This window comes from Quercus suber, unplaced genomic scaffold (assembly GCF_002906115.3).
Source record: "Quercus suber isolate HL8 unplaced genomic scaffold, Cork oak 2.0 scaffold_752, whole genome shotgun sequence".
NCBI classification, from domain to species: Eukaryota; Viridiplantae; Streptophyta; class Magnoliopsida; order Fagales; family Fagaceae; genus Quercus; species Quercus suber.
Window position 1 is genome coordinate 154,314 of NW_027070188.1, and position 13,026 is coordinate 167,339.

At 37.9% G+C, this 13,026-nt stretch overlaps 1 protein-coding gene across 1 annotated transcript; it reads left to right on the forward strand.

Moving 5' to 3' along the window:
• The first annotated feature begins 4,996 nt into the window (after positions 1–4,996).
• On the forward strand, positions 4,997–5,533 carry LOC112034984 (uncharacterized). Its single transcript, XM_024067813.1, has one exon. The coding sequence runs from the start codon at positions 4,997–4,999 to the stop codon at positions 5,531–5,533; it is 537 nt and encodes a 178-aa protein (XP_023923581.1).
• The last annotated feature ends 7,493 nt before the right edge of the window (positions 5,534–13,026 follow it).

Genomic DNA, 13,026 nt, shown 5'->3' on the forward strand with positions numbered 1-13,026 from the left:
AAACAAGTAAACAAAGCAAGCCATTCGATTTGACTATACATCAGTCTAACACTACTAAGTTTCTTACACATTAACACTACTTGTCTACTTGCACAAAGTGACAAAACAAGTTGAATCTACTAAACTAAACTAAAATAAAATAAAAGTCCAAACAAGCAAACCAAACACCTAATCTTCAGATCACACCTACGCCTACACTGCTCCACATTTTTTTTTTTGAAAGATATTATTAGTGGTGTAAACTTAAAATATATACTTTTTTATGCTTCTTAAAATTTCTCTCTTTGAAATTGTAAATTTGTAATTACAAGTATTTTGACAGTGAGTTATTAACATTGAAAACTTTTTCATCACGAATTTATGACAATAAAGAATTTTAGTAATGTTAAAAACTGTCAGAATTTGAAGGATATTAACAAGTGGCATTAGGTGTAATTCATTTCTTTAATTGATTTTATTCATTCTCTCTAAAAAGGTTGGCATTAATTTGCTTTTGTAATTTAAAAAAAAAAAAGTTTGTTTGAAAAATACGGGTCAACCTGACCCGACTTGCAACTCGATTGACCCGTTTTTGACCTGCATACCCGATTAAGTTGAATCGAACCCAACACGACCCGTCCGTTTGCCACATCTAGACATTATCACTGCCTCACTGGAAACAATTTTTCTCATGAGATTAGTTTAGAATATTAAGTCATCACAATTCACAACAAATAACTATGATGAATTAAGCCATACACTAGCTAGGAACACATTATATCAATTAAAATTTTATTGATCACAATAAAAAGTAAGCAACTGAAAGCCAATACATCTCATGAGTAAGCAACTAACAGCAGAATTACAAAAAAAAAATAAAATAAAAATAAAAAAAATAAAAAGTCACTGTTGTTGTCGATGGTCTTTCACATAGTGGCTTCACTGTCGAATTTCATAGATTTTTGCACTTGCCTTCAACTCTTTGGTAGTCTAGCCTCCTCTCTTCTTTTATGTCTTTTGTGAATTTTTTTTTTTTTTTTTTTTTTTATTGGGATAAGTCATTAAGGTGATGACTTATTATTGACATGACCCTTAGGGTTTTATTTATTTTTTTCCTTTTTTCATATATGTTTTTTTTTTAATCAATTTGGGCTATGATTACTACGCTAATTTGTTTATTACATTTTTTTTTATCAATTTGGGAAAAAAAAATTTGAATTTTTTTTTTGAATTTTCCTCTATATCATAGGATCTTTAGTATCGCTATAGGATCAGGTACCTGTAAGATCCTAAGATCCGAATCGGGATTCCACATGGATTTGACCTTAGTAGAGATGCTAGTGAGATTCAGAACGGTTTAGGGATGTAGGATTTTAGAATCCTAAGATCCTAAGATCCGGATCGGGATACTGATAACCATAAGTTACAACCAAGTTTATTACCAAATTTTATCCTTAAAAGTTATTATTTTGAATATAAGCCGAACTCGAGTTTATTACCTAACAAAATTATATGTTCAAATTTGGTTTATTTTCCTATCAAACAAGTTTAAGCTTATTCACGAGCTAATTTGATTAACTTATTCTTTTCTCCTATATATTAAACACTAGGACTAAATTTTTTAAAACTTTTACAAATCTATACTAATATCTATATGCTAAACTATAATTGAAATTATTTTTATTATGTTAATTAGATTGAATGTTTTTTTGTATATAAATTTATAGAATTTGGATTCAACAACATTGTATTGTTAAAAATTGTATAAAAAATAAAAATCTTATGAACTTATTTTCAAACCCACACAATCCATTATCAAGTTTATTACGTATATTTTAAACATTTACAAATAATATATATACACACACACACAAATTAATTGAGACTTATAAAACTCATGAGATTGTTCACAAACACATTATTATGTTTGAGTTTGGCTTCTTTAATAGTTGAGTCTAAACTTAAGTGTCAGCTTGGATCATTTGCTAAATAAATGAACATAAACAAGTTTTTATTTTCAAGTCAAGCTCTCGTAAGTCATAAATGACATGATTCATTTACAATCCTAATTATTTAATCTTCTTTATTTAGTTTTTTTTTATTCAACATGTTGAGTCTAAATTAAGCATTGGAGAAACTTAACAAAAACAATGAAAGACTCAGTCTTAGATAATGTAAAAATTAAAATTTTAAAATAATATTGCTTTTATTAAACAAACTCACAACTTAAACTCGACAACCAAACTTAACCAAATAAGGGAGTAACAGAAAAACTAAAAAGGAGAAATATTATTCTAGCAGAATGGGTTCAAAAATAAAACTAATTGCCCAGATGAACTCTTAAAATTTTCTTCATGTAAAAATGTATACATGAAGAAAATTTTAAAATTTTTGTTGGCAATAGTTCCCCAAGGCCAAAGTGTGGTTTTGCCCCTACCTCTTAGTGTTCTAAACAATTTACTTAAATTAAAAGGGATTGCTATTGTAATCTCTCTCTCTCTCTCTCTCTCTCTCATGTTATTTAAATGAATTAAATCAATGGATATGATTATGATTAAAAAAAAAAAAAAAAGATGAATCAATTGAGAAAAATGAGACAAAAATCAATATTTAACTTGATAAATATTCCTTAAATATTAATGTAGGGACTCAATTTGGGAAAGCCTTCTAAAATCAAAAGGTAAAACGGTCCAACAAGCCCAAACAATAAATTTTTAGAGAGTTGGTGAAAGAACTAGTTCTAAATGATAGGAAAAAGCCTCTCTTTCTCTGGTTCCTCCTTTTCTTTTTTTCACAATGTTGTTCCTCTTTATGTTATATACTACGCTCCTCCCCTTATTTTCGCCGTACACATGTAGGTTTTATCATGGGAACTCTTTTTTGTCCCATCCCCCTCTCTCTAGAATCCTAAACCAGCCATTATAAGGTTACTTGATCATTGTTCAGGCATCACCTCCACATTAATGTGGCCAGAGAGTTAGCTGGGAAGCATTTAATGTGGAGGCAACAACGTCAGGAGATATTTGTTGCCTGAACTATCCCATATCCGTTTCTCAATTGTAAGTCAACCTTATGGACTACCTAGGGTAATAAGATAGTTACATCCACATCAGACTATCGTTCCGAGGTGAATCTTATCCTCGGACACATTTTGGATTCTTATGTGCAATCCTCGGCTCTCCTTCTTATATTAGTCGTATCATGCTTTTATTAAATCATTCTCGGACAGATTGCTGTCCTCGGATTGGGCTATTGGGCCGCAGGCCCAATCCCTGCAGGTTTACCAATACCATCACATGACTGGCCCCACAATTAATATCAAAGCAAGCATTTAGATTATGATTTTGGCCTGATCTAAGCCTAGACCTAAGGTGCCACTTGGCCTAAAAATTAGTAAAAGGTCTCAAAAGCCCCCATTACATAAACAAAAAGTCTTTAAAATTGTGCCAAAATGTTTCAAAATCATGGAATGATAATTATTTAAAAAAAAAAAAAAAGAGAAATATAGAAGGATTATGCATTTTTTCAACTACCTTAAAGAAGGCCCAAAATAATAAACCAATATAAATCTAACCCTATTGAAATTTTAATCTGTTTCACAAATATATATTGTAGGGGTGATAGGCCCAAGAGTATATATCTATGTATATATTGGGCCAGGGGCCCAATCCAAGAACATTAAGTAGTCCGAAGACGGGTAAACATCTTCCTAAGAATCCGTATTGGTAAGTAAAGAGGTGAAGTCTGATCATGATCGTCCATGAAGGTGGTCTGAGAAGGAATGCTTCCTTGGCTGAGCAAAGCCGAGGTCAGAAGGTGCGGTCTGACATTAAGAGCAACGTTCCGGACGATTCCACTGGTGAGAATAAGTATTGAGAAGGAACAGGACAGAGAGAGGCCATGAAATATTTAAAGGGAAAACTGCTATCATCGCATTAAATGCTCTGCAACTAATTTTCTGGCCGCATTAATGAAGAAGTGATACCTGAACAGTATTTTACAACCTTACAGCTACTCCCTAAGGACTTCAAAAAGGTGCTGATGGGACAAGAATCAACACCAGCAATCTAATCTACACGTGGAGGGTAGAGATGAAGGGGAATGATAGTATAAAATAGAAAGAATACCCTAAGGGGAAGGGATCGAGAAATTAAAAGAAAAACACTATAACAATCAAGAGTTGAACTTGTAATCAAACTTAAGAGAAATATATAAGAACTGATCTCCTCGAATTGTGCCAAGGACGATTTTCTTTAGAATAAACCAGTTTATCTTCATTTTTTTTGTTATCTGAATCCACTTTACTTGTTGTCTGATTCATTAAAACCCAGTTTTCCAACCCACTATCTACAAATTCATTGTATTGGGCTTTTTGGGTCTAAGTTCATTCATCCTTTGGGTTAGAGACTCAAATTACGTCCTTACAATTGGCACCGTCTGTGGGGAATTTCTGGTGTTATAGTGAGTCTAACGTTCAACTATGGTAGGTTCAGGTCTGAACCAGGCAGAATCTATGGGGTCTCAGCGTCAAGATCACTTCGGTAACCTTGAACAAAAAAAGGATCAGGAGGGAAGTGTGCACACTACCCATACTAGTAGGAGCTAGTCTCAGGGTGGGAGCCACGTCTCTCATGAAGAGAATGCTAGAAATATACAGCTGAAGATTGATCATCTGCGAAGGAAGTTGCACCGTGAACAATGAAAGAAAACTCCTTCAAGGTCTGTTTCTTCTTCCAGTGAGGAAGGAGATGGCAGTTATAGGCCCAGATCGAGGACTCCCCCTAATGAGTCTTTCTCGTATGATGAGGACTACGACCATGAACGCAAAAACAAGAGCTCATCTTCCAAAGGCTTAGGAAATGATGCGATAAGTAAAGCACTTAACCAAATTTCCAGATCACCTTTCACGCGCAGAATTGAGGGAGGGAGACTTCTTCGGCGGTTCACTCAGCCTACGTTCACCATGTATAATGGTCAAACAGACCTTGTGGAACATGTGAGCCACTTCAACTAGAGAATGGTTGTGCACTCCAAGAATGAGGCCTTGATGTGCAAGGTGTTCCCCTCCAGTTTAGGTCCCGTGGCTGTGAGGTGGTTTGATGGCTTAAAAGCAAGTTTCATTGACTCCTTCAAGGAACTCACTCGGGCGTTTGGATCTCACTTTATTATGTGCAATAGGGTTCCTCGGCCCTTAGATTCCTTGTTGTCTGGGTCCATGAGAAAGGGAGAGTTCCTGAAAACGTATTCAGATAGATACTGGAAGATGTTCAATGAGATCGATAGGGACTTTGATGATGTGGCTATAAGGACTTTCAAGGTCGGCATGCCTTCCAAGCATGATTTGAGGAAGTCCTTGTCCAAGAAGTCGATAAGGAGTGTGCATTGGCTTATAGACCGTATAGATGAATACAAGTGGGTTGAGAAAGACCAACAACAATGGAAGGGAAAGGCTAAAGTTATCCTTCAGGACATGAGGGATTTCAGGTCGGACAGATACAATAATAACCGATCTCGAAGGGATTTTGCTGGGCAATCTGGGTCTGCGGCCCCTTGAGTGATTAACATGGTGTTCCGAGAGCCAGTACATCAAGTCTTGGAGAAGATCAAGACTGAGTCATACTTCAAATGGCCAAAAAAGATGGGAGGAGACTCCATGAGGCGCAACCAAAGTCTTCATTGCCAATACCATCAGGAACAGGTGCATATTACCGAGGACTATAAAACTCTGTGGAATCATCTAGAGCAACTGGTTAGAGATGGAAGGTTATAATAGTTTTTTATTAGCCCAATGGGTAGGGAGACCACGCAGGGTCGAGAGCTTAGGGGAATGCTTCTTCAAGGCCCCATTTGAGCACAATTAATGTCATCTTTGCTGCTCTTGGGAGAACTGACTCTCATCCCTCCAGGGTGATGTTTGTAGCTCGGCCACATGCCGGGGACTCTAATTCTAAGTCGAAGAAGGTTGGAGTGGAGATCCGACGGGCGTTAAGCTTTTCGGATGAGGACAAGATTGGAACCATATAGCCACATGATGATACTTTAGTGGTCACGCTCAGGATAGGAGGATATAATGTGAAAAGGGTGTTGGTAGACCAAGACAATGGTGTAAAGACTATGTAACCTAACTTATACAAAGGGCCGAACTTGAAGCCTGAGGATTTGACAGCCTATGATTCACCTTTGGTAAGCTTTGATGGGAAGGTTGTCATTTCAAGGGGTCAGATTAGACTACCCGTGCAAGCAGGTTCAGAGATAGTGAATGTGGACTTCATTGTGGTGGATGCTTATTCTCCCTACATGGTTATTGTGGCAAGACTCTAGCTTCAAGCTTTGGGGGTTGTTTCTTCAACTCTGCATTTGAAGGTGAAATATCCGTTAGGGGACTAGATTGAAGGGCTTGTTGGGAGTCAATCCATAGCTAGGCTGTGCCTGGTAGCTGCAATTATGCATCAGCCTGAAGCTGAGTCATCGGCCTCTGCTGAGGGAGGCTTATAGCTATCAAAGATTTTGGTCCTATCTACAAAGGCGGTGTTAGAAGGGGAAAAATGTGAGAAGCTAGAGGAAATTGTTATAGATGGTGATTCAGAGAAGTTCTTTTAGGTCGGAATTCAGCTGCCTCATCGGGAGAAGGAAAAGTTAATAGTGTTTCTTAGAGAGAATATTGATATGTTTTTATGAAATGCTTATGAAACTCTTGGGGTGGATCCAGATTTCATTTGCCATCATCTGAATGTCAACCCAGCTATCCTCTCTAGGAAATAACCACATCAGCGCTCATCTAAAGAGCATTATGACGCTGTCAAGGAGGAGGTAAACAAGCTTAAGCTGGCTAGGGCAATTAAGGAAGTTTTCTACCCTGAGTGGTTGGCCAATACAGTGGTAATAAAGAAGAAGAGTGGAAAGTGGCAAGTATGTGTAGATTTCACAGACTTGAACAAGACATGTCCAAATGACCCCTTCCCCATGTCTCAGATTGATCAGTTAGTTAACGCAACGGTAAGTCATCATCGGATGAGCTTTTTGGATGCCTTTCAAGGATACCACAAGATACCTTTGGCTTTGGATGATCAAGACAGCTTTTGTCACTCTTACTAGAAATTACCACTACAAGGTGATGCCCTTTGGTCTTAAGAATGCATAGTCTACTTATCAAAGGATGATGACCAGGACGTTTGAGCTGCAACTAGGAAAAAACATTTAGATTTATATAGAAGACATGGTGGTCAAGAGTAATTTGGAATCAGAGCATATTAACGATCTAGGGAATATCTTTGAGATCTTGAGGAGACACAAGCTGCAACTTAATACTTCTAAGTGCTCTTTTAGTGTCGGATCAAGGAAGTTCTTGGGGTACATGGTTACACACCGCGGAATTGAAGTTAACCTTGACCAAATTAAAGCAATTAACAATTTACAGCCACCTCAGAATTCCAAAAAGGTCCAGAAGTTGATAGGGATGACTGCTGCTTTAAACCGATTCATTTCTTGGTCAGCAGACAAGTATAGACCTTTCTTCCAATTGTTGAACAAGTGGAAGAGATTTGAACGGACTGAGGAGTGTGTCTTGGCCTTCTAGCAGTTGAAGGAATACCTATCTCGGCCACCTATTATGTCTAGACACGAGATGGATGAGGTTTTGTTTGCTTACATTGCTGTGACTTCTCATGCGGTCAACCTGGTGCTTGTGCGAGTTAATAGTGGTGTATAGATGCTAGTTTATTATGTGAGCAAGTCACTACATAAGGCCAAGGTCTATTACTTACCACTGGAAAATGCCATTTTGGCAGTGGTGCATGCTATGCGTAAGCTCCCATACTATTTCCAATCACACACAGTTGTCTTAACCCAACTTTCGCTTAGATCTCTACTTCAGAGTGCTGATTAGACAAGGAGGATTGCTTAGTAGGGTACGATCTTAGGGGCTTTTGATATCAAGTACATGTCTCGTACCTCTGTTAAGGGTCAGGTCCTTGCTGATCTGGTGACCAAGCTTGCTGAAACCTCATTTGAAGAAAAAGTTGAGAAACATAACATGGATGGAAAATTAGTTGGCATGGTCTCCCTGCAAGAACATTTACACTAGAAAGTACACGTTGATGGTGTAACGAATCAAAGAGGATCTGGAGTGGGGCAAGTTATTATTTCTCCTGAGAAGATCATTATTGAGAAATCTTTAAGGTTGGGTTTCTCGGCCATTAATAATAAGACCGAGTATGAGGTTTTGTTGGTAGGGATGACTATGGTTCAAAGAATGGGAGGAAAAGCAGTGGAGATGTTTTTAGATTCGAGACTGGTTGTAGGCCAGGTAGGAGGAGAGTTGGAAGCTAGAGACCTTAGAATACAGGAATATTTGAACCAAGTTAGACACATACAACCATGATTTGAATCTTTTAATTTATTGCAAATCTCTAGAAGTAGAAATATACATGCTGACTTTCTTGTCACGCTTGCGACCTCCTTGGCATAAAGTTTACCTCGGGTGATCCTTGTAGAAGACTTGTGTAAACCTAATGAAATAGGGAGACGTGGTTCATATTCATCAGATTAGAGTGGGTCCTAGCTGGATAGACTCTATTGTGCTATTACTTAAGGAATATATCTTGCCCTAGAGTAAGTCTAAGGTCGACAAAGTATGGAGAAAGGCTCCTCGATTTTGACTGTCTGAGAACCAAAAGTTGTACAAGTATTCTTTTTCTAAATCATATCTGTTGTGCATACACCTTAAAGCAGTTGAACTACTCTTAGAAGAATTACATGAAGGGATTTGTGGAAGCCATACAAGAGGCAGATCTTTGTCTCACAGGGCCCTCACTCAAGGATATTGGTAGTCAAATATGCAGAGGGAAGCACAAAATTATGTGAAGAAATGCGATCAATGCCAAAGATTCACCCCAAAGATTCACCAACCAGGAGGTGTTCTTAACCCTTTATCCAGCCCTTGGTCTTTTGCTCAATTGGGTTTAGATATTGTAGGGTCCTTTCCTAAGGCAATAGGTAATAAGAGATGGTTGCTGGTCGGCACGAATTACTTCACTAAATGGATTGAAACTAAACCACTAGCAAATATCAGGGATATGGATGCCAAGAGATTTGTCTGGAAAAATATTGTCACTCGGTTTAGAATCCCTTGTACACTTATCTCGGACAATGATCTTTAGTTTGATAGTAAAGCTTTAAGAAGGTATTGCTGTGGTCTGTGCATAACAAATAGATATTCCATCCCGACATATCCACAGGGGAATGGACAGACTGAAGTTATCAATAAGATCATAGTGAGTGAGCTAAAAAAGAGGCTGGATGATGCAAAAGGAAAATGGGTGGAAGAGTTGCCACACGTCCTTTGAACATACCGGACTACACCTCGTAGGTCTACTAAGGAGACACCATTTTCAATGACTTATGAGGCTGAGGCTGTGATTCCTTTAGAGACAAGATTTCCAACGCTAAGGACAATCTCTTTTACTCTGAGTAGCAATGATGGGCTATTTGAGAAGCGTTTAGATTTAATTGAAGAGCGAAGGGAAAATGCTATGGTTCAGCTGGCGTACTATCAACACAAGCTTAAGCAGGGGTATAACTTAAATTTAAGGTTAAGGCCACTAGCACCTGGAGACTTGGTATTAAGAAATGTTTTAGGTACTGCTAAGAACCCAGCCTGGGGAAAGTTAGGGCCTAACTGAAGGGCCATATCGCATCACATTAGTGGTTGGAATATGTGCATATTATCTTGAAGATCTAAATGAAAATGTTGTGCCACGCCCCTGGAATGTAAACAACTTAAAAATGTATTATTATTAATGAAAGTTTTCTTTACCATATTTGGGTTTATTATATTATACGTTATGCGTCCTACTATTTGTTTGAATATCAAACAAAATCTCGGTCATACCTGATTCCTCAGACCACATATCTTGAGTAAATTCATATTTTTAAATAATTTTTCTAAGTATTAAACAGAACCTTAGCTATGCCTAACTTCCTGGACCACATGATTTAGGTAAATTAATACTTATTATTATTTTCCTAAGTATCAAACAGAACATTGGTCATGCCTGGTTCCTCGGACCACATACCTTGGGTAAATTGATATTTTAAGTTATTTTCCTATATATTAAACAGAACTTTGGTCATGCCTGACTTCTCGGACCACATACCTTGGGTAAATTGATATTTTTAGGTTAACTATCTAAGTATTAAACGGAACCTTAACTATGTCTGGTTCTTCAGATCACATGTTTTGGATAAATTAATACTTCCTAACATCCATCTAAGTGTTAAATAGAACCTTAGTTATGTCTGATTCCTCGAACCACCTACTTTGGGTAAATTAATGCTTTGTATAATTTTTCTAAGTATCAAATAGAATTTTGGTCATGCCTGACTTCTCAAACCATATACCTTGGGTAAATTGATATTTTAAATCATTTTTCTAAGTGTTAAATAGAACCTTAGCTATGTCTAGCTCTTCGGACTACATGCTTTGGGTAAATTAATATTTCATATTATTTTCCTAAGTATCAAATAGAATCTTAGTCATGTCTAGTTCCTCGGACCACATACCTTAGGTAAATTGATATTTTAAATAATTTTTCTAAGTGTTAAATAGAACCTTAGCTATGTCTAGCTCCTCAGACTACATGCTTTGGATAAATTAATACTTCCTATTATTTTCCTAAGTATCAAACATAACCTTGGTCATGTCTAGCTCCTCGGACCACATACCTTAGGTAAATTGATATTTTAAGTTATCTATCTAAGTATTAAACATAACCTTAGCTATGTCTGGCACTTCGGATCACATACTTTGGGTAAATTAATACTTTTTTACCTCTATCTAAGTATCAAACAGAACCTTAGTCATGTCAAGCTCCTCGGACCACATACCTTTTGTAAATTGATATCTTTTAACTATTTTTGTAAATATTAAACAGAACCATAGTTATGTCTGGTTTCTCGAACCACCTACTTTGGGTAAATTAATACTTAATAATAGTTTTCCTAAGTATCAAACAGAACCTGAGTTATATCTGGATCTTCAGAACACCTGTCTTGAATAAGTTACTACTCCCTATTATTTATTTAAGTATCAAATAGAGCCAGCCATGCTGAGTGGCAAAGATCTTTGTTGTAGTGACATGATTAAATGGACACTCATGAGCATCACTTAAAGCATTTGAAAGAATATTTATGACCTGTTTAATAATTGATTATCATCCCCAGTTCCTTAGACTTACTGGTAAATGGAGAGCTAGGGGGAGTTTGATATGGATGTATGCTCTATCATTATATATATTTTTGAGGTTAAGGTTACACTTTGTTGAGATCATAGATTTAGTAGGTTTGACTTGTTCTGTTGCCAGTTATATGGAGTGTAGTAATTGTGCTGCCACTTATGCAAATAACTAAATGGAGCTATATCTTATTTCCATGTTAGTTAAGTGTTAAATAAAACAAAAACTATGTTAGGATCAATATCAGTATCACAAATATGAAGGAAAAACTCATAATTATCATTGATCTTAGCCGTAGAAAAAGGTAAATTGCTTACAAAAGATCAAACTAAATTACAATTTTTGGAAATAAGAACAAAAAAAAACTAAAAACTACTACTCTAAACTACTTATTCTTTATTACAATTTTCTCTTTTGGTGGACCTTTGGTGGATTGGGAGAGTGCTGCCTCTGAAGATCTTGAGTCTTTGCTTTTAAGGTCACCCTTGGCAGGCAATGGGAGAATTGCTAAAACTATCTCCATTGAAGAGGGAAGCTCTTTCTCTTTAGGTGGATCTTGAGGAACAACTAGGGGCTTGGTGGCATCAGGGGCCACTCCTTTGTTAGCATTAGCTTCTTTTTCAGCAATCCCATGCTGCTGACCCTTTTTGGACGGGTTGCCAGAGGAAGGATGGACCTTGTCCAGGCTACCCTTCCCAAGTTCTGCCACCTCGGAGGAAGTGTCAACCTTGGAACTAGCTGAGCCTGGTGCGCGGATAGCAGAAGGATAGTATACGCTTTCTGCTCTCTTAAGTGCAGAAGAGGCCTTAACCCTAGCCTGGTTAAGGGTCTCATTCCACACCTAGAGGCAGTAGTTTCTACATATCCATGAGACCTCAACCCTGAGGGCCTCCTCAGTCTCTGCCACCCCCACATCATAGCCTTTCTGCTCAGCTTGGTCCCTTGCCCTTTCAGCCTCCTCCAGCTTCTTCTTTAGGGTGGTGATTTGTCCTTTAGAGGCGACCAGCTGATCCTCGGCTTGACGAAGGAGCACCTGCTAACCTTCACCTTGCTTTTCAGCGCTGTCCAAGGTGGCCTCTGCACTCTTTTTGTCCCTCTCTACCTCGGATAGTTTATTCTTCATCTCATTTATTCTTTTCTCGGCCAAATTAAAGGCCTCCATGGCTGCATTGTGCCTTCCTTCTTCTTCTTTCATTTATTGGCGGTAGAAATTTGTTATCTCCTCTGCCCGAAATATGGCTTGAATGGCCTATCGAGGAATGAAACGTGGTAAAAAAAAAAAAAAAAAAGAGGAGCAACAAAAGGAAGAAAGAGGAGGAAAGTCATAGCATTTAAAAAAGAAAAAAGAAAAAAGAAAAAGAAAAAAGCTAATTGAAAGACTTACTATTGCGAGGTCCCTCTTTAGACTGAGAAAGACCTCGTGCCTCCTTATGGACCTTAGGTCGGCCATGTCCTTAGGGAGCAATAGTGCCTGCTCCACTGTGTCGGCCACGTAGCCGGTCTTCCCTTACTGAAAGGCCCTGATAGAGGCATTGGAGGGAAGATGAGCGCCATTAAGCATTGAAGTAGGGGCCCAGGATAGAGGTCTGACTTGAAAATCACTTCTCTTATCGGCCCTTGTTTGCCCCACTCTAGCTTGTTTGGGCCTTCTCTAGGGCTCAACTTCCTATGAAGGGTGGATTTTTCCTATCTCCGCCATCTCTTTGTCCTTCTACTCCCTCCTCCTTTTATGGTCAATAGTATCAAACCGAAGAGGTTGGGTGGGTAGGGGGGTGGGAAGCCTGGTCTGGGCTGCCTTCCCTGGTGTATTCCCCCT